The sequence below is a fragment of the Ostrinia furnacalis genome, unplaced genomic scaffold (genome assembly GCF_004193835.3).
Source record: "Ostrinia furnacalis isolate ACB-3 unplaced genomic scaffold, ASM419383v2 OfSCF2102, whole genome shotgun sequence".
Classification (NCBI taxonomy): Eukaryota; Metazoa; Arthropoda; class Insecta; order Lepidoptera; family Crambidae; genus Ostrinia; species Ostrinia furnacalis.
Window position 1 is genome coordinate 325,545 of NW_021132341.1, and position 17,721 is coordinate 343,265.

General features: G+C 37.7%; 3 protein-coding genes across 7 annotated transcripts in view; all 3 read left to right on the forward strand.

The window, feature by feature from the left end:
* The first annotated feature begins 441 nt into the window (after positions 1-441).
* Positions 442-1,952, forward strand: LOC114354668 (ribonuclease H2 subunit A). The gene is made up of 5 exons (XM_028307172.1): positions 442-690; positions 793-1,022; positions 1,145-1,288; positions 1,400-1,547; positions 1,626-1,952. Exons 1-5 carry the CDS (start codon positions 546-548, stop codon positions 1,898-1,900), a joined length of 942 nt encoding a protein of 313 aa, XP_028162973.1. The 5' UTR covers positions 442-545; the 3' UTR covers positions 1,901-1,952.
* Positions 1,953-2,209: 257 nt separating this feature from the next.
* On the forward strand, positions 2,210-5,213 carry LOC114354667 (heterogeneous nuclear ribonucleoprotein L). The gene is made up of 3 exons (XM_028307171.1): positions 2,210-4,015; positions 4,611-4,746; positions 5,050-5,213. Exons 1-3 carry the CDS (start codon positions 3,187-3,189, stop codon positions 5,063-5,065), a joined length of 981 nt encoding a protein of 326 aa, XP_028162972.1. The 5' UTR covers positions 2,210-3,186; the 3' UTR covers positions 5,066-5,213.
* Positions 5,214-8,639: 3,426 nt separating this feature from the next.
* Positions 8,640-17,721, forward strand: part of stac (C2 and C2B_Munc13-like domain-containing protein staccato) — a 58,267-nt gene continuing 49,185 nt past the window's right edge. For 2 of the 5 annotated variants that reach the window (XM_028307139.1, XM_028307141.1), the window contains exons 1-2: positions 9,482-9,572; positions 12,652-13,691. In XM_028307139.1, coding sequence (XP_028162940.1) covers positions 12,769-13,691 — 923 coding nt within the window. In that variant the 5' untranslated portion in view covers positions 9,482-9,572; positions 12,652-12,768. Of the gene's footprint in view, positions 8,816-9,480; positions 9,573-12,651; positions 13,692-17,721 lie in introns of those variants that run through there. The other 3 variants (XM_028307140.1, XM_028307143.1, XM_028307142.1) reach the window with 3 other exon arrangements.

Below are 17,721 nucleotides of genomic sequence, written 5' to 3' on the forward strand. Positions count from 1 at the left end.
AGTTTTGAAGATATTTCTAAACGACAAAATCTCGGCCGTCGTATACATAGACTAGTAATAGTGTACCTATACTGCGATGACTGACCTAACTTCTTGATTTGTATATTTCGACGTTATACAGTGCACTCTGTCTTCCGCGATCACTGATCTAACTTGTTCTAAAATTCTTCTACTGCTACTTTATTCCAATTAATTACATATTTGTAACTTGTTGCTGTTAATTACAATTTTCAATCCGTAAATAATTTCTTCTCTCTACCGTGTTCGTACTACTGTCCTCGTAAAATCATCGTATCCGATTGTTGTAATCGGATTACATGAACATCACTCGACCATGTATGTCCATTTGGACATATCGGAATGGCACGCTTTGACTAGCAACTTGCTGTATCTACTCTAATCCATATCTGTGAATTTGACTCTATTTTTCTATTTCCCGGCTTTTTTGTTTACATTTTACACAAGTTTTCAAAAGCCTTTATTTTGATTTACTTTCTAATTTACTGTTTTTTACTTTTACCAGTATTTAAGTATTAAATTTTAATATGCAATCATTGGAAGAACTTCAGAATATTATCAAGAAACAAGATAACGCGAAGAACTTTGTGAACTGCTCCAATGTGCCTAAAATATGTAAAAAAGAACCATGCATGCTGGGAGTCGATGAAGCTGGTCGTGGTCCAGTTTTAGGTTGGTGCATTGTATAATCAAGATATCATCATCGAAGAAAGTAGGACTTTTTTGTGGAATCATAAATGTTCCAACTGACGCACTTTGTTTATGTATTTCTAGGTCCCATGGTCTATGGAGTAGCATATTGTCCAGTTAACCAAAAGAGTGTATTGGAAGCACTTGGGTGTGCTGACTCTAAGGCCTTGACTGAAGAGAAACGAGATGACATATTCTCTAAAATGTTGACTGAGGAAGACTCCCTAAACAATGTTGGATGGGCAGCAGACATTATATCTCCAAATTACATCTCCAATTCTATGTACAAAAGAGCAAAACATTCCTTGAATGAGGTTAGTAATAGTTAAAATTCGAGAAACTTTCTAGGCTTGTTGTTTGTATAGTGTCCACATTAATATTTTAATTACAGTATTTATTTCCATCTATTAAGTTACTTTTTTATTTTGTTTTCTAGGTATCAATGAATTCTGCTATTGAGCTCATAAAGCAAGTAGCTGACGCAGGTGCAAATATCACTGAAGTTTATGTGGATACTGTAGGACCTCCTGAGAAATATCAAGCAAAGCTCAGTGAAATATTTCCCAAGTACAAAATAACAGTAAGTGATATAAAATATTGCTGTAATAAAATCAATCGAGGCAACAGATGCCAGTTATGTATTACGGTTCTTAACAATCACAATATTAAATAATGTATTTTAATATTAAAGGTGGCAAAGAAAGCCGATTCAATATACCCAATTGTGTCTGCAGCTAGTATTGTTGCCAAAGTGACGAGGGACCATGCGCTGAAAGTGTGGCAGTTTCAAGAGGGACTCGAAATGGACCATAAAGAATTTGGCAGTGGCTATCCTGGAGGTATGTATTCAGTCAACCTTTTTGTAGCATTTAAAAATTAATATGTGTAGCAGAATAAAATGAAAAATTCTTTTTTAGATCCACTGACTAAAAAATTCATCCGTGAACAAATAGACAATGTCTTTGGCTATCCCCTCTTAGTGAGGTTCAGTTGGTCCACGGCTGAACTGATGCTCCAAGAGAAAGCGGCTTCATGTACCTTTGAGGAGGTGGATGATGATGACTCTGCAAAGAAAAATACTAAATCAATAAGTTCCTTTTTTGTGGCTAAATCTGAAAATGGCACTAAGAAGAGAAAGAAGCACAGGTTTTTTGAAGAAAGACATTTAACTTTTGGTAATGCATTTGAATGATTAATGTTAGAGTTATTTGAAACAAGTTTTAATAAATGCGAGATTATTTTAATATGCATTGTATTATTACCTTAAATGTAACAACATGAAAAATAATTATACATATTTTTCGATTTTCGGAAAACCACAGGACTACAGGAGTACCTAATTTTTGTATTTTCTCATCAAACAAAACTACCTACGAGTGACATAGGCAAGTTTAAAGTCCATGGATGATCATAATTTCGTTAAAATGACGATTTCCTTATTTTTTTACTTGGATATTTTTGAAATTGTATTTTTAAACTACAAAAGAAATAAATACGAAACTGGTTATTTTGTGATATGTAAATGAGATGGTGACTGCATTTAATAAGGTGGATGGTCTTTATTTATTGCTTACTTAGTACTATTTTGTATTCTGTGTCAGTCACGGATTAGAAGAATGTCCTAGGCACAGCCTATTAAAAATTAATTTGTATGATTTAGGCGGTTTTTCGGTAATAGCGGTCTTTTAGTACCCTAATGTAACCATCAGATTAAATAAATATTATGAATAATCGTGACGCTCGGTGCTTGGTTCCGTTTAATTTGCAAGTGAAAATAGTTCTTGCTTGCATTACAGATCAGTAGAAATCGGAAACAATTTAAATACAATTTATACCGTTGTCTTGGGTCTTGCCAGGGAGTATGTTACAACCGGTAGGTATAATGTATTGAGGTATGTTTAACGTGCTATTGGATATTTGCCAAAAATTCTACTCGAAAAAGACGATATTTTCCATAAACCTTTCTCAGTTCATTAAACCCGAACATTTAAACAAGAAATGCATAGTAAACATATCGCATAATATTCTGTGTGAGGTCGTCTCATCCAACGACGTGGTCGTGACGATGCATCCGTAGTTTTCTTTTATGGCTCCGTATTTAGGAACACCGCGATAACATCTGGCTATTAGATGCATTTATGAGTCAAAAAGGCCAGCTGTAACTTTCACAAACAATTTGGGGCCTATTAGATATGTCTATGCGAAAGGTCCCGAGGTTGGGGTAGGTAGTTCGTTCATCCACGCGCGCGCGCTCCCAACTTTTTAGCATGCGCGGCACACGCCAGCCCACCTACTTATCATGAGCAATGCGGAACGCAGAGGTCACTTAGAGAATTTAATTGTGTTCCATTATCATATTTAGGTTCTTTTACTGTAAGTCAAAAGTGAAAACTGAATGGAGCTGAGCGTTGTTTGTCATTCGTCAGCCACAGTTGACGCTGGCCGCTCCTTTAGGACGGCAGCTCGAGGATTACCGCCATGGCGCTCCGATACTGCGTTGCGATTTTATCACTTTGTGCGTGTGCTGCCGCGATTGTTGGCCCTTCTGGGAACGGCACCAAGGCAAACTTGAAGACCGATTCGTATCTGGATGCGTACTCCAAATCTCGCGTCGACGCTGAAAAAGCCAAAAAGGGTGTAGTGATTATAACAGCAAAAGATGGAGAGAAACAAATCACGAATCGTGATGATAATGGATATGATTACTCTCCGCCATATTCCGGCGATACCAGCTTCAGTTCTGGATCTACAAGCTTTTCTGGGTCTGATTCCAGCAGCTATTTGCCACCGACTAGCAACTACGGACCAGTGAAATTTGAGTCCGATATAACGTATAATTCGCCGCCTAATACGTATGGGCCTCCTTCACCAAACTATCCTCCAAATCCTGCTTCGAGCTATGGACCTCCTTCTCCGAGCTACGGGCCTCCCTCACCGAGTTACGGACCGCCCTCGAACTCCTATGGACCGCCAGCACAGACCTATGGCCCCCCTGCAAATACTTACGGACCTCCTGTACACAAGCCGCTACCACCTCCTCCTCCTCCAGTATACGGACCTCCTTTGAAGCCTTCGTACGGTGTGCCTTACACAGCGCCAGGTTTTGGATTCCTGGACAAATTATCGCTTAAACTAGACATTCTGACTATTGCAAAGCTGTTGCTGAAATTCCTGATATTCAAGAAGCTTGTAACGATGTTAGCGGTGGTGTGCATGCTGCTGGTGATACCGAAGCTGATTAGTTTCAAGAAGGACGACGCAGGCCAGAGTAATGACGAAGATGAGCGCAACTTTGGCAGGAAAAAATGTAAGTGAACTTATTTACTTTACACGTTTATAACATTTTTTTAAATACATAATAATTTACAGTGATGCAGCTTCGCTCTTGATAACCGCAACATATTCCGTACTAATTTCTTTGGCTATTTAAAGATTCCATGATTCACTGATAGGTATCGCCGAGAAGTTCCTGTTATTCCGCGATCGGGAACTCCTAATTCTTAGGTCGTATTGGCGTAATTGCCTGTACTTCCCCATCGGTTGTTTAACTTTGTTAGAAGTTAGTTGCATGTATTTAGTAAATAGAGTTTACCTAATAATAATCGTCCCCTTTATTTAGAGAAATAATCGCGCCCGTATTCACAAACGATACTTGCTTAAGTGAAGCAGTAAATCGAACGCACAGCGCTGAATAGAGCTCTGTGATTGGTTCGTATGTGACCCTGTGCGACACCGAGCATTGTGAGACCGAGTTTGTGAATACGGGGGTTAATACCAGAACATTTGTATGTGGGTCCAACAGGGTCAAATCTTCAAAGTAGAGACTTTTTGATAATAAATTCTTCTTAAAAATTATTGGTTGAAAAAGGTGATTCAAAACGTTGTTATTTCTCTATTCCCAGTGGTGGAGCTGACGTCAGCACAGGAGTTGGTGGAGCGAGCGTTGTATGTTTACGGCCGCCAGCAGCCGTCCTGCGGCGTCACGTGTCGCGTGCGCAGGGTCCTCGACGACATCTACGACTTCCAACCGTATTTCAGGTCAGTAAAGCTCAATTTTATTCACCAAAAACACAAGACTTGTAGATAAAACAAAGACGCGAGAATGTAATCCATGTGCCTTCGTAAGTTACGATTTTCTCATAGCGATAAATTCTTACGCATTTTCAATGAGATTGCAAAATCAAAGTACCTAGCCTACCAAGTATGCATGTTAAATAGATCTCTTAGTTAGAGTTTCCGAGATAAAAAATAGCGCGTCTTAAAAATATTAAACGAAACTGCTAATCAGATTATATTATTCCAGAGTCCATCCCTATAATTTTGTTTTGTTTTTCTTTGCAGAGAAAATTCGCCATGATCACCAGTCCGATCTTATAGATGGAACAAGCATTTATAAATAATTAGGTGCCATTACGAAGTCTGAATTTATGTTAATTTGTTGCTTAGTATTTATTTATTTATTTGTTTATACGTAGTGCTAAGAAAAATACATTTGTACTTTTTAATTTTGCTTTTTTATTTTATATACGTTATTTAGTTTAGCTGCACACTATGCATGATGGTTTAAGTAGTGTATTACGTAGATGTGAACATGTAAAATCGTAGTTGTATAATAGTGTATCCTCTTATGCTTCCTGTTGACGTAAGATCTGAAATTTTGTGAAATTTACTTTCTCTTTATCGGGTTTGGCATCAAGAGGCATGTTTCAAATCAAACAATGCTACACACGGCGCCGTATTCGTAAGGACCCAAGTTGAATACTAATGCATACGTCAATGCGCTGTGTGCGTGTAGTCAATTAGAAAATTGGGTGATGCAGCCCCGCATTAGGTATGCGCGTCGGGCGTCGAGACTTCACTTTAGGGAAAGTGCTGAATTTCTACACTAATTTCAACTATACACAAGCCATGAGGTAGATACAATCAAAACATGCCAGGTTAGGCTATACCAAGGTACGTTTTTGCTGCTAAACTCGCACCTATTACCATTGGATAGGATAGGTACTGCAGACACTGCAGTGTATGTATAGCTGGATGTGCATCCTCTTACTTGAGCATTGAGTCCAGGATAAAGTCGATGTAAAATACAGCATCGTTTTAAACTTTATTCTTCTTATTCGTTTCGCTCTTGAGCGGTCGTGGTCACGTTGAGGCGTTGTTCGCATCAGTTGTAGAGGCCGATATATACAACTCCGCACGATCTCCCGCCATCTCTCTCTGTTGGCAGACTGTTTGGTGCACTCACAAACGCCGTCTCCCATTGCCGATTTTACTTGGTCTTTATGGTGACTTACTAATTTTCCGAGGAAACTCGTTTAGGTCTAAATTTACTCAGGGGCACTTTGGTAGGATACTTGATGAGGATAAGGGCTAGGAAGGAAAACTCATATTGTCTTCTTACATCCCAAACAATACGGCAGAGTTGAAGATTTTAATCTTCTTCGTACTTTTAATTAATATTAACTGTGTCTAGGTATTCCCGAGAAAAACATGTCAACCGACACCCTAGATTATTATCCTTACAATTGAGTGCGAGTGCGCGTCGGATATGTTTTTGTGTTCATCCTTAATTCAAGTTAATTTAGGCAATTGAGATGTACTCGAGAATGGACTTCTGAGTACCAGCAGTGAGAGATTTGAAGATTAACGAGGCTCCAATTGGTAAGTACATAACAGTAGTGTCAGTAGTACAGATTACAACTTATTACCTATTGTGACTGGAAAATAGCAGTGCTTCATAAAGCAGATTATTATATCCTTACACAGATAGAAAGCTTTACTATGACGCTTAAAATATCCTTGGCCGATTAAAAAGTCATAAATCTGGTATCAGGTATAGCACCGGAGATCAGAGGCGCGAAGACCTTGGGCTTAATCAAGTGTTGACAACTTCGACAGCACATCACTTGTCGAGGGGACTTGACCTCATTATCGAGTAATAGTTTGCCAACTTTATCATGCTGATATTCGAGAAATCAATTATAGCGCAAATATAAACCACTTAGATATTTAGATATTGTTAGTGTACCTACCGTTCCATGTGTTTTAACATTCTTGAAATCTTGAGTCATGTTCATCATGTCAGCCATAGGACGTCCACTGCTGAACATAGGCATCCCCTAATGCTTTCCACGTTGATCGATTGGTAGCGGCCTGCATCCAGCGCTTCCCTGCTACCTTTACGATGTCGTCGGTCCACCTTGTAGGTGGACGTCGCACGCTGCGCCTTCCGGTACGCGGCCTCCATTCCAGAACCTTGCTGCCCCATCGGCCGTCAGTTCTGCGCACTATGTGCCCTGCCCATTGCCACCAGCTTGCTAATCCGTCGGGCTATGTCAGCGACTTTAGTTCGTTTACGGATTTCCTCATTTCTGATTCGATCTCGCAAAGAAACACCAAGCATAGCCCTCTCCATAGCACGCTGTGCAACTTTGAGCTTCTGTATAAGGCCTATAGTGAGTCATGTTACTTCAATAATTATTTAAATGTAGAGACTAATTTTGTAAAATCGTCAAATAAATCTGCTATGTTATAATAATGACGATGTTTTATTAGGTGTTGGTAATCTTTCTCAAGCACATACGAGTAAGTCTTGGTCTATTCACACGACCTTGCCCATTTCGGGGTTTGAACCTGCGATCGATTTAAATTAGATGGAACGACCTCTGACTGTTTCATGCGGTGGGTAATTTTAGAATGTCTCCAATATAGGGAAATTCTTTCTTCAAGCGGAGTTACGGTCTGGTCATCCAATAAGGGGTCATCCATAAAGTACGTCACACGTAAAGAGGGGGGGAGGGGGTTGACAAAGTGTGACATGGTGTGACAAGGGGTGGGAGGGGTCCTAAGTTTCGTGACATCACATTTCAATTGTTTAAATATTTTATAGAATGTTGATTTCATTAAAAAAAAGTACTTAATTTAAATGGAAATAAAACTAATTTCGGAACTGCTGTTAATTTAATAATTTTTCGATGTGAAATTGCAAAACATGTGACGTCACACTAGGGAGGGGGGGTCTCAGAAATGTGACCACCTGTGACAAGGACGGAGGGGGGGTTAAAAAATCATAAAATTCGTGTGACGTACTTTATGGATGGCCCCTAAGGGCGGGTCACACGACAAGCGCAACGCGACAATGAACTTGGCGGAAGCAGTTGTCACGCCCGCAGCGAACAATGCCCGCTACGTACCAACAATGCAGAACCGTATAGATAGTCACAATCGCCTCGTAACCATTAGAAACCATGCTTCGAAGTTAGGTCATTGTTCCATATTCGAAGGCACTGCACACATTGTTTACGTTGAACATTTGAAAGTTCGCAATTTTCCTAGATCTCATAGTTAAGGTCAATTTTGACAAAATTGTTTCAGCGTTCTGTGTTAGTGTGCCAGTTAGCGGATTATTTGAAGTTACACGTTTGGCAAATAGCGGATTTGCTAAAAACACTTTCCTAAGGAAAGTATTTTCGACAATGAAGGTTACAGGTACTCGTATAATGGTAACATCTTTGCAGTAATTACCTGTGATATTTTTCAGGATCACTTTCATCCGAAGTGTAGAGGTATGTAGAGGTATAGAATGTAGAGATTCTCTAAAAGTTCCTATGTTTTTTCCTACTGTGTAAATAGGTGCCTACAGACTGTGGTACCTACATTATGTTCACATCATAATAACACTTACATATCGCATTCGTTGCAATTATTGTAATTCCATTCCGGAAATATCTGCGTGTAGTGTGCGTAGATCATCACGATTATTGAGAACACGTAGTTGCGGAAAAATTGTCATAGTTTCCTCGCGACGCGCACCTGTGTATGTGCGGTATGGTGTTCTATTTAGCCCATTGTTGCGGCGGCGGATGGGCAAGCCGCGCTGCGCCCGAGTCAAGTGCAGGAGCAGCCGCCTGGAACCGCGCTCCGCCATTATACCACCCGCACGTGGAGCGGCGCTGACGCATCCACCACTTTATCTAACAACAACTTTGCCCATTCAAGCGTCATGTGTGAAACAGTTCTCCTCGGAGCAACCATCGACAAGTGCAGTGCTTACAGTTTTACGTCTCCGAGTGTTGTGCAGAGTGCATGGATTTCTCGGGAATTTTGCGTAAGTTATTTTGAATACGGATTAAATGCTCGACTACACTGTTCAGCCTCATCAACATTGATGCATTGTGTTTTGTGATAGAGTGCCTATGCAAATTGCACTTCCCTCGTACTATTGTGGGATTAGAATTTCGAAACACGTAAGGCCTACATGCTCAGCCGCGGAGAACAAAATTATGTAACTTTATTTATACAGCAACATCCTCTGCTGCACAGATTTATAGCGTCTTGTAGATAGTAAAAAAATATAAGATTAAAAAAAAATGACTTCTTACATCATACATGGTGTCATCATCATGTAGTCTCAGTCAAAGCTCTTGTGGGTACCTATAAAATACCTATGTATACCTAGTACGCTACTACCTAGTAGTAAGCTTTGTATAACGATGAGAAAAAAGATAGTTCCTACTAATGTAAGTTACGGACTATATTAACAAATAGTTCGTTCTCCACAGTCCACACGGGGCATCACAGATGTAGCTAATCAAGTACGCAAATTGAGGAGTGGCTTACTCTAACAAAACCCTACGATTTGATATCCGAGCTCGTCATTGATACCAGTCATTGTTGTCAGCCATCGCACTGATAAATCTACTTATCTTGCGCATCTGTTATCAGCACGTTGCGAGAGAATTTTCAGGAGCATTGTTTGTGTAGAAGTTTCACAGAATCCTCGTGAGTTATTGTAGTGAAATCATTTCGTAAACAAAGCGTGTGTAAGTTAATTAATTCACCACTACGACTGTTAATAATTGTATGTAAGTACCGCCAACAAAGGGTTTTTTACTTGAGTGCCGCATTTTCTAGATCCTCCATACGGGTCGGTAATTATATGTGTGAATAAGTAGTTACTAGCTTATTTGGTAATTAAATTACGGACGAAATGCAATTATCTGTATCCACGATGGTGATCAGCAAAATTTCGATATTTCCGATTGCTAATTGTAGGTTTGTAAGCAATAATGGCCAACTGCCGGTTGTAAAGATGCGTCGTTAAGTATTTTCGGAAGTGTTTAGTTATGTATGTACAGGTACCTTGAGTTCCTACAATATCTCTGAACCACTGTTATCTATCAAGGTATTTTGTTTGTGAATCTCATGTATTACGCTAGGCTAGACGCTGGGTGCGGCGCAAGGGCTATAGATTGTGCGCGTTACCTAAATAAATTTTAACTGCAATGATGAATTTACGACGTTTGTAGCCACAGTGAAACTCAAATCGAGTGTAATAAAATTCTAGAAAGAATTCGATTTGAATAAAATGGAGATAAAAAACTACGTATTTTCCCATGTTTTTATCGATATTCTCACCTGATTATAGTATCAACGAATACTCGTCGTTACAATCGAGTGGGCAAGAAATAATTTAGAAAATTAAAATACGATAAATGAAGTAACAACAATAATTATTTTATACAGTATTACAGTTACCTAGATCCTGTAATTGTTTGTGTTTTCATCATTTTAGATGGGTAAGGTCGTAGCTGCACGCAGCACATGATGCGTTTTTTTTAAATGTGGTGCGTAAGTGCGTTGTTCTCGTATAAATAACTGACAACTAGCTGTAAAATAAAATATAGCGCTTTTCTAGGATCGTATGTTTCTACTGAGGCTCCATCTTTCATTCTCAGTCAATTACGATTTCGACGAATTACGAATTCAATTAATATGCCTAATTGAATCGTACAAACTTAAGCAATATACCTAATTCCAATTGATGAGTAAAATGTAGCGCTCTACATTCATTCATACTACGTGCTTATGGTGTTGTGGGTAGTGTAGAGCACCAACTCTAAGTAGCGGTGGATGTGTAATGAGAATAAATCAACACTCCTCCACTCCTTTAGGGATCAAAAGCAAATCCATCGAATTCAAATTCAAAATATCCTTGTTGAGAACTAAGAGGTATGTAGATTGATAAATTATAAATGTAAATTGGGTCTGCTGAATTCAGCTGCGTTCCGAAAATAAAATAAAAATCTGCAATCGGAAAATAACAGCTTTATCAGTTACTTATCTCAAATGCATTTTATTACTGTTTGCTTTTCCAGTTGATTGCTTCCCATTGTCAGTTTATAGTTTGCAAATGATCGTCAATATCTACGTATCACTTGTAAACGGTAGGTATCTCTCGCGCAATGTAAATTCATTCATTAATTTAGTTAAGAGTTTATTTCCACGTTTTTTTCCTTTTAGTCTTTAGATCGATTGTTTTTTCCTCAGTGTCAGGTCAGGTCTTGTATACCGCGTGCACACTTTAATTCAATTAGTCCGGCTGTTCTCGGGTCTTATGGTTTGGTCAATGACTTGATCGTTAGGTAACACAATTAACGGTAAAGTCAGCTTGGTCAGCTGCCGACTGGGACAAATGAGGGTTATTGTAAAATTTTAATAATTATTTCTTCACAAAGGACATCATCCACGTTTCATATATTTTTGGTCCAAAATCAAAAGTGCCAGCCAACAAAAAAAAAGTGCTGTATTCTGACAGAATACGTCTGCCTTAGCATTTGTTACTATGGCACCAAAGCCGTAGCTCCACTGTGCGTCGAGTATTTGAGATCTAAAAGTCATCGACTATTCATACATTTTTTGTTCAAAATCAAAAGTGTCGACCAATAAAAAAAAAGTGCTGTATTCTGACAGAATACGCCCGCCTTAGCATTTGTTTACTATGGCACCAAAGCTGTAGCACCACTATGCGTCGAGTATTTGAGATCTAAAATTCATCGACGATTCATACATTTTTTGTTCAAAATCAAAAGTGTCGGCCAATAAAAAAAAGTGCTGTCTTCTGACAGAATACGTCCGCCTTAGCATTTGTTACTATGGCACCAAAGCTGTAGCACCACTGTGCGTCGAGTATTTGAGATCTAAAATTCATCGACTATTCATACATTTTTTGTTCAAAATCAAAAATGTCGGCCAATAAAAAAAAAATAGTGCTGTATTCTGACAGAATACGTCCGCCTTAGCATTTGTTACTATGACACCAAAGCTGTAGCACCACTGTACGTCGTAGTATTTGAGATCAAAGTCAGTCGTTTCATATATTTTTAGAACTCAAATACTACGATGCACAGTGGTGCTACAGCTTTAGTGCCATAGTAATAAATGCTAAGGCGGACGTATTCTATCAGAATACAGCACTTTTATTTTTTGGCCGGCACTTTTGATTTTGGACCAAAATGGATGATGTCCTTTGCAAGACTTAATGTTTAGTCACTAGGCTTACGCGCTGTGTGAAAACCCTGCGGTCGTGGGTTCGGAAATAAATAGGATAAGACTAATTTCAACTCTTATAAATTATTATTACGTTTTTAATATTTACGTTCTTATTATTTTTATTTATTCTCAATCTGTTATTATTCAGTACTCATTACGTTTTTATCCATAATTTAACAATTTATTCGATGTAATAAATACTTAACTCTAGTTTAACAGGAACTAGAACTAACAGTTTAACAGTACCTAGTACCTACACGATATGATTTAAAGCAAAACCGTTACCATTGCAGTATCTATTAGAAAAAAATCATGTCTTTATGGATGTTACAACGAATGCATAAGTACACGAGTTCAACCTAAAGCACGTAGTACCTATTTAAGTCTATGATTAGACGAATTAAAATGTTAAGATTTTAGATCAAACACAGGCTTTAATCACAACTCAGATGTAAAAAGATGAATGAATAATTACGAGAGAGTAAAGCGAATGAAACTTACGATTAACTCTACATATTAGATACTATTATTTGTACTTACTTTATTATTTTAATTTCCTCATTGGGATATGTAAGTATAGGTTACCTACTAATGATTTTTTTATTGTTACAGTGAGCTGCAGTCTTGAGAATAAATAGCGAAACTCGTAAACTTTATACCGTGCAAACAAATTAATCCAAAAATTACATACACAGGTTAATAATAGACAATTTTGAGAAATTACTCAAAATGCCAGAACTGGGTCCAATTATGCGGGCGATCGAGTTGCAGAGGATATTAGAAGACAAAGTCTCAGAGTGGCGCGAGAGGTCAGCGCGGGTCGCCGGCTCAAGCGTGGCCGACTCTTATCAGCAGCCACTCAACTTCAAACGGCACACAAACAGGCGTAAAAACAGCGCAGAAATTAACAGAATTATCGCAAAGTACTCCAGACCCTACAATAGGACGGACGAGCGATTCCCCGTGGCCGCGAAGAAGATACCCGCCCCCTCTAAAAAGGCCCCTGCGCCTGCGATACCCACCCCGGAGCGCCCGCCGAGACCCAAGAAACAGCTGGCCAACTTAAAAATACTCTCAAGAAGTGAAGACAATATAGCTAGTGTAGTCGGTGCCATGGAACTGCATCCAGACCCAACAGAAAAAAACAAATCGCGGTCCCTCTTCAGATATAACGCCAAGAGTTGCGAGGACATAACCGCTTTTGTTAACGTCGAACATAACATAAAAAGTCAAAACTTCGAGGAAAACAGCATACTCAATGCAAAGCCGGTTCGGAGAAATTCTAGGCTGAAGCTGCATAGCATTTGTGAGGATATTTCAGTCAGGAATGACAGTGGAGTGGAAGTGAGTTTTCGGCCTGATTTCGCTACGTCTACACCTTTATCTCACAGAAAGAGTGGTGTATCAAGTGATTCTGTGTCAGTGGTCAGTTTTGATAAGTGTGCTAAATACAATAGTGTTGGTGAACTGAGGAGAGGTAGTTCGGAGCCGGACATTTTAGATGTGAACTCTAGCAGAGAGTCGGTGGAGGCGAAGAGTACGGGCACGAAGAAGCGGTGGAAGTTGCTGAAGCCACCTTTCAGGAAAAATGCCCTGGACTGCCTGTTGCTGTGGCGTCCCAAAAAACCTCGACCGGACAACACGACAAACAGGTAAGTTCACTTTTTACGGTAATTACGTTATCAGCAGTGGTAATAAATATGACCTTGCTGTTATTATTAAACAAACATGAACATGGATATGCATATTGATATAATTAAACGGATGACCTAATAAAACATTCGTCACACTTAATTACTTTTTCTAATACGTTACGTAGGTACGTTTTTGCCAATAATTAACTCGTATCCGACTTGTAAGTAAAGTTCCATTTCATATGCTAAGATGATAATTAACAATGTGTCCCTAATAATAACGATGATGTCACACATAATATAAATAATGAAATTCTACCGATAACGCTTTACGTGATACTTAAACAAACTATAAGTAGGTAACGTAAAGTACCTAATTCCCTCTTAAAATTACTTTAACATTATAAAAATAAATAAATACGAATTTATTTATGATAGTCGGATCTAAAGTAGTAATAAATTTTACATGGGCAATCTAGTTTGTTGTATTAACTCTAATAACAACTATTTATGTACCTACCTAGTAGAAAGGCCTACCTACATTTATTGCAAAAGTTCTCGTCAGCATTTATATTCCAGTTTATGTTATTTAGACAGTATTTTTTATACCTCATTCCACTTTATTTCTGCCAACCAAAGGCTAAAGTAAATAAATAAATAGTAATTTGTAATAGGTATCTCTATCAATAAAGCTCCGTTAGCCCTACTGCCCTGCCCTCTGCCCTTCTCTACCAATACCTAATTATCGAAATTTATTTAAACTGAAAAATTATATTACATCATTGCAACGGATACTCAAAGAAAATCATTACCTATCTTATTTAAACAAAGTAATTGGTTTTTTCGAGGTAACTCGAAAATTAAAAATAAATGTGATGAAATACACTTACCAATAGGTTACCTCACATTGCTTCTTGATTTTTTGGCTTTGTATGAGTTGGTATTAAAGTTACTTAAGCCACAGTATTATTATGTTATTTGCATTTATTTAATTAGCATAAAACATACAAGAATATAGTATGTATTTATTAGTTATGTTATGGGATACACGACGTATGATAGGCTAATGTAACTTGCGGTTTTTCATTTTATCATTGTTGTTATGCCTATAATTGTGCAACAGGGTTAATTTACCGTCTCTGCGGTTAATTTATCGAAGTACAGAGTGTAGTTTTAGATTTAAACTCATGGGTCATAGTAACAAATATTTATTCTGTTGCTATATTTAAATTATTAAGCAAGCGAAGGGGAAACCCTTTTCAATATCGCCAATTAATTGTTAAAAATATGAACGCAAAATATTACAAAATCGACACACTTGATTTATTATTTTATTATTTCATGTTACTTAATCGACTATTTCATGTACCTTCTTAATTAGCTTTAAAATATTCTTATCGAATTATTAGTTTGTCAAATAGTTTTATAAGTAGGTATTAAACACTGGAATGTGAAGTTATCTGGATGGAATTGATGAAATTATTTGAGATGGATAGCTTTGAGACTCGAGGAATGTGCGATAAGACTAGATTATAAAATTATATTATTATCAAAAATATTTATATTATTCGTTTTAAATATTTAAAAACGTCCTGAACATAATTTTATGTATCCATTGCTTTTCTTTCTAATTTATTATCCCTCTTTTGTCTAATCTGAAGGTTGTATGATATTGATTTCGGCTTAGCCATACCTGTTTTGCAACTGTTTATAGTGTTTATGCTGGACTATAAATAGTGTTTATTCTGTTTATCCATTACGTTGCACGTGATGCAATGCAGCGTAAATTGTGCCGATCGAGAAAAGCGCCACCGCCGCATTCAGCTGGTACTAACTTGTCTTAATGATGTGCAGGCGCAGTCAATCGTTTCACAAAAGCCGGACAGGTGGCGTCCTACGCTACGAATGCGATCGACGATGAAAACGTTTTTCATGACGCTACATTTTACTGTAGACTACGACTACGTTGTCGACGTTGTCGTAGTCATAAACTGCTACGAACGTAGTAAATATTAGTTTTTAAGCTGATAATGATTTATTTTCTCACCTTCTTTGTGCTAAGAGTGTGTGCTCGGTAGAGGGTCTACTATGAAAAACGATTTCGATACAACATGCGTGCAAACGAGAGTGCGTTTTTTTTGCGTCATAATAATAATATTGTGTCAACAACAACATTTTCTACTATTCTGTGAATGTAATAACTAAATGGAATTGATATCTAAAGTATAAAAACAACGATGTTGACTGAACCAGAACGCAAATACTTTGACAAAAACAAATGCACAATGCTTTTGTAGTCACAACGAACGGAACCAACGGCGCGGCAGAAATGAGCGAGTAGTGCGTACCTATTCTGTGTAGAGTCGAATATATTTAATTTGTTTAGCCAAATAGCCCCCCCTATATTTACATACAAGTACTCATAGTACGAGTACCTGCACACATTTGAATGCCTTTGTTAAAAGTTTTGTTTCATTCGTTAATTAAAACAGCAACAGACTAATTACCTACTATAGATGAGTAATGCGTCCCTGAATTTGGTCATCAACTCGTCACTTGACATAGTGTAAATAGATGTAATCTACTGTGCTAGTCATGGCGTTGCGCAACTGTTATTTACAGGGGGTACAATTATGGGGGATACGCTAGGTACTCATCAGTCATTGTTGTCAAGTCCGTACTAACTGATCTTAGTATCCGTATACTCATTGTTGTGAAATAATTTATGAAATAGTTAATTATTAATTAATAAATGTAAAAAAACATAGTCACTATAATCACATTGATAGACTTTTCCTTCCTTATGGCTCTATAAAAATAAGTAATCAGAAACGCATTCTTCCTTGATTAGAAATCTTAACCGAGTTTGAGAAAGTGCAAAAATAATATATCTACCTAATAAGTATTCTTATGTTACGAAGGCTACAAACGGAGGAAAACACATAAGATCTAGGTATGATCCCAAAATGCCAATGTACAATTTCTCTGATTTTAATCGTGACTGCTAACCGTGAAGATCAAAGGCCTCTTCACACTTGAGCGCCTGCGCAGCCGGCTTGCCTTCCTGACACTGACAAACACTTGTTGTACTTTGTTAATGTATCACTACTAACCACTCAGGCCTCTCAGGCTCAGCAGTCCATGGATGACTGATTTTCACTCGTAAACGCCTAACAGTAAGGTTCAAAAGCGAATTGAATGCTAAAGTTCTTTGTTACTTGCATCAATCGAAATGGACTCAAGACTGACAGACACACAGTGTGATCTTTGTTTCTATAATTACTTCAATAGTTGGGTCTAATTATATGATCTGTGGTGGATCTTAGGACTATCTATTTCCCATCTCATACGTTCTCTCCTTTACTGAGTAAAACTACTATGTATAGGTAGGTACTACTAATAAGGATTATTTGTGTCAAAAGGCGGATAATGGCGACCCATGTCAATAATAGCATGCTCATTTAAAATTACAAAGAGTGCTCTACTATTTAAATGTGTATACCTTGATTTTGGATTACTAATGTTTGGCCAAAAAACGTTTCCCAAATTATCACATCGCAAACAACGTTTCGCAAATTTTCATTTGGCAAATTCTCATTTGGCAAAACAACTTATTGCAAACTTTTAATTCGCAAATGTCGTTTTTGGCATATTATTGTTTAGCAAATTATTGTTTGGCAAAGTATGTTTTGCCAAATGTTTCATTTGACAAAAATATTTCACGATAAACTATTTACAAAACAATTTGATTGGTGCATAGAAGGGAATACAAATTAGCTTGTGGTTATTATTTTGTTTAGTGGGTAGTTAATATAAATTTTTTTCTAAATAAATTTTCATATTTCATTCTTTTTATCGAAATTTCCAAATGATTCATTAACAATAGAGATGATTCTAGCGCTCGGCGGCCGCTGCGGCTCGCTTCGCTCGCCTTCGCGCATTAAGGGTCACTGTTCTAACCTAACCTAACCTACTATTTTCTACAATACCTACTTTTTGCAACCATACTATTTTCTGCAATCTCTCTGTTTTACATAAAATTATTGTG

Excerpts from the sequence above, each read along its gene's own strand:
- LOC114354668 (XM_028307172.1), top strand. The coding sequence starts at position 546 with ATGCAATCATTGGAAGAACTTCAGAATATTATCAAGAAACAAGATAAC. Across the intron at positions 1,023-1,144 it reads CAAAACATTCCTTGAATGAG|GTATCAATGAATTCTGCTAT; the intron begins GTTAGTAATAGT and ends TTTGTTTTCTAG. Across the intron at positions 1,548-1,625 it reads TGGCAGTGGCTATCCTGGAG|ATCCACTGACTAAAAAATTC; the intron begins GTATGTATTCAG and ends ATTCTTTTTTAG.
- LOC114354667 (XM_028307171.1), top strand. The coding sequence starts at position 3,187 with ATGGCGCTCCGATACTGCGTTGCGATTTTATCACTTTGTGCGTGTGCT. Across the intron at positions 4,016-4,610 it reads CAACTTTGGCAGGAAAAAAT|TGGTGGAGCTGACGTCAGCA; the intron begins GTAAGTGAACTT and ends CTCTATTCCCAG.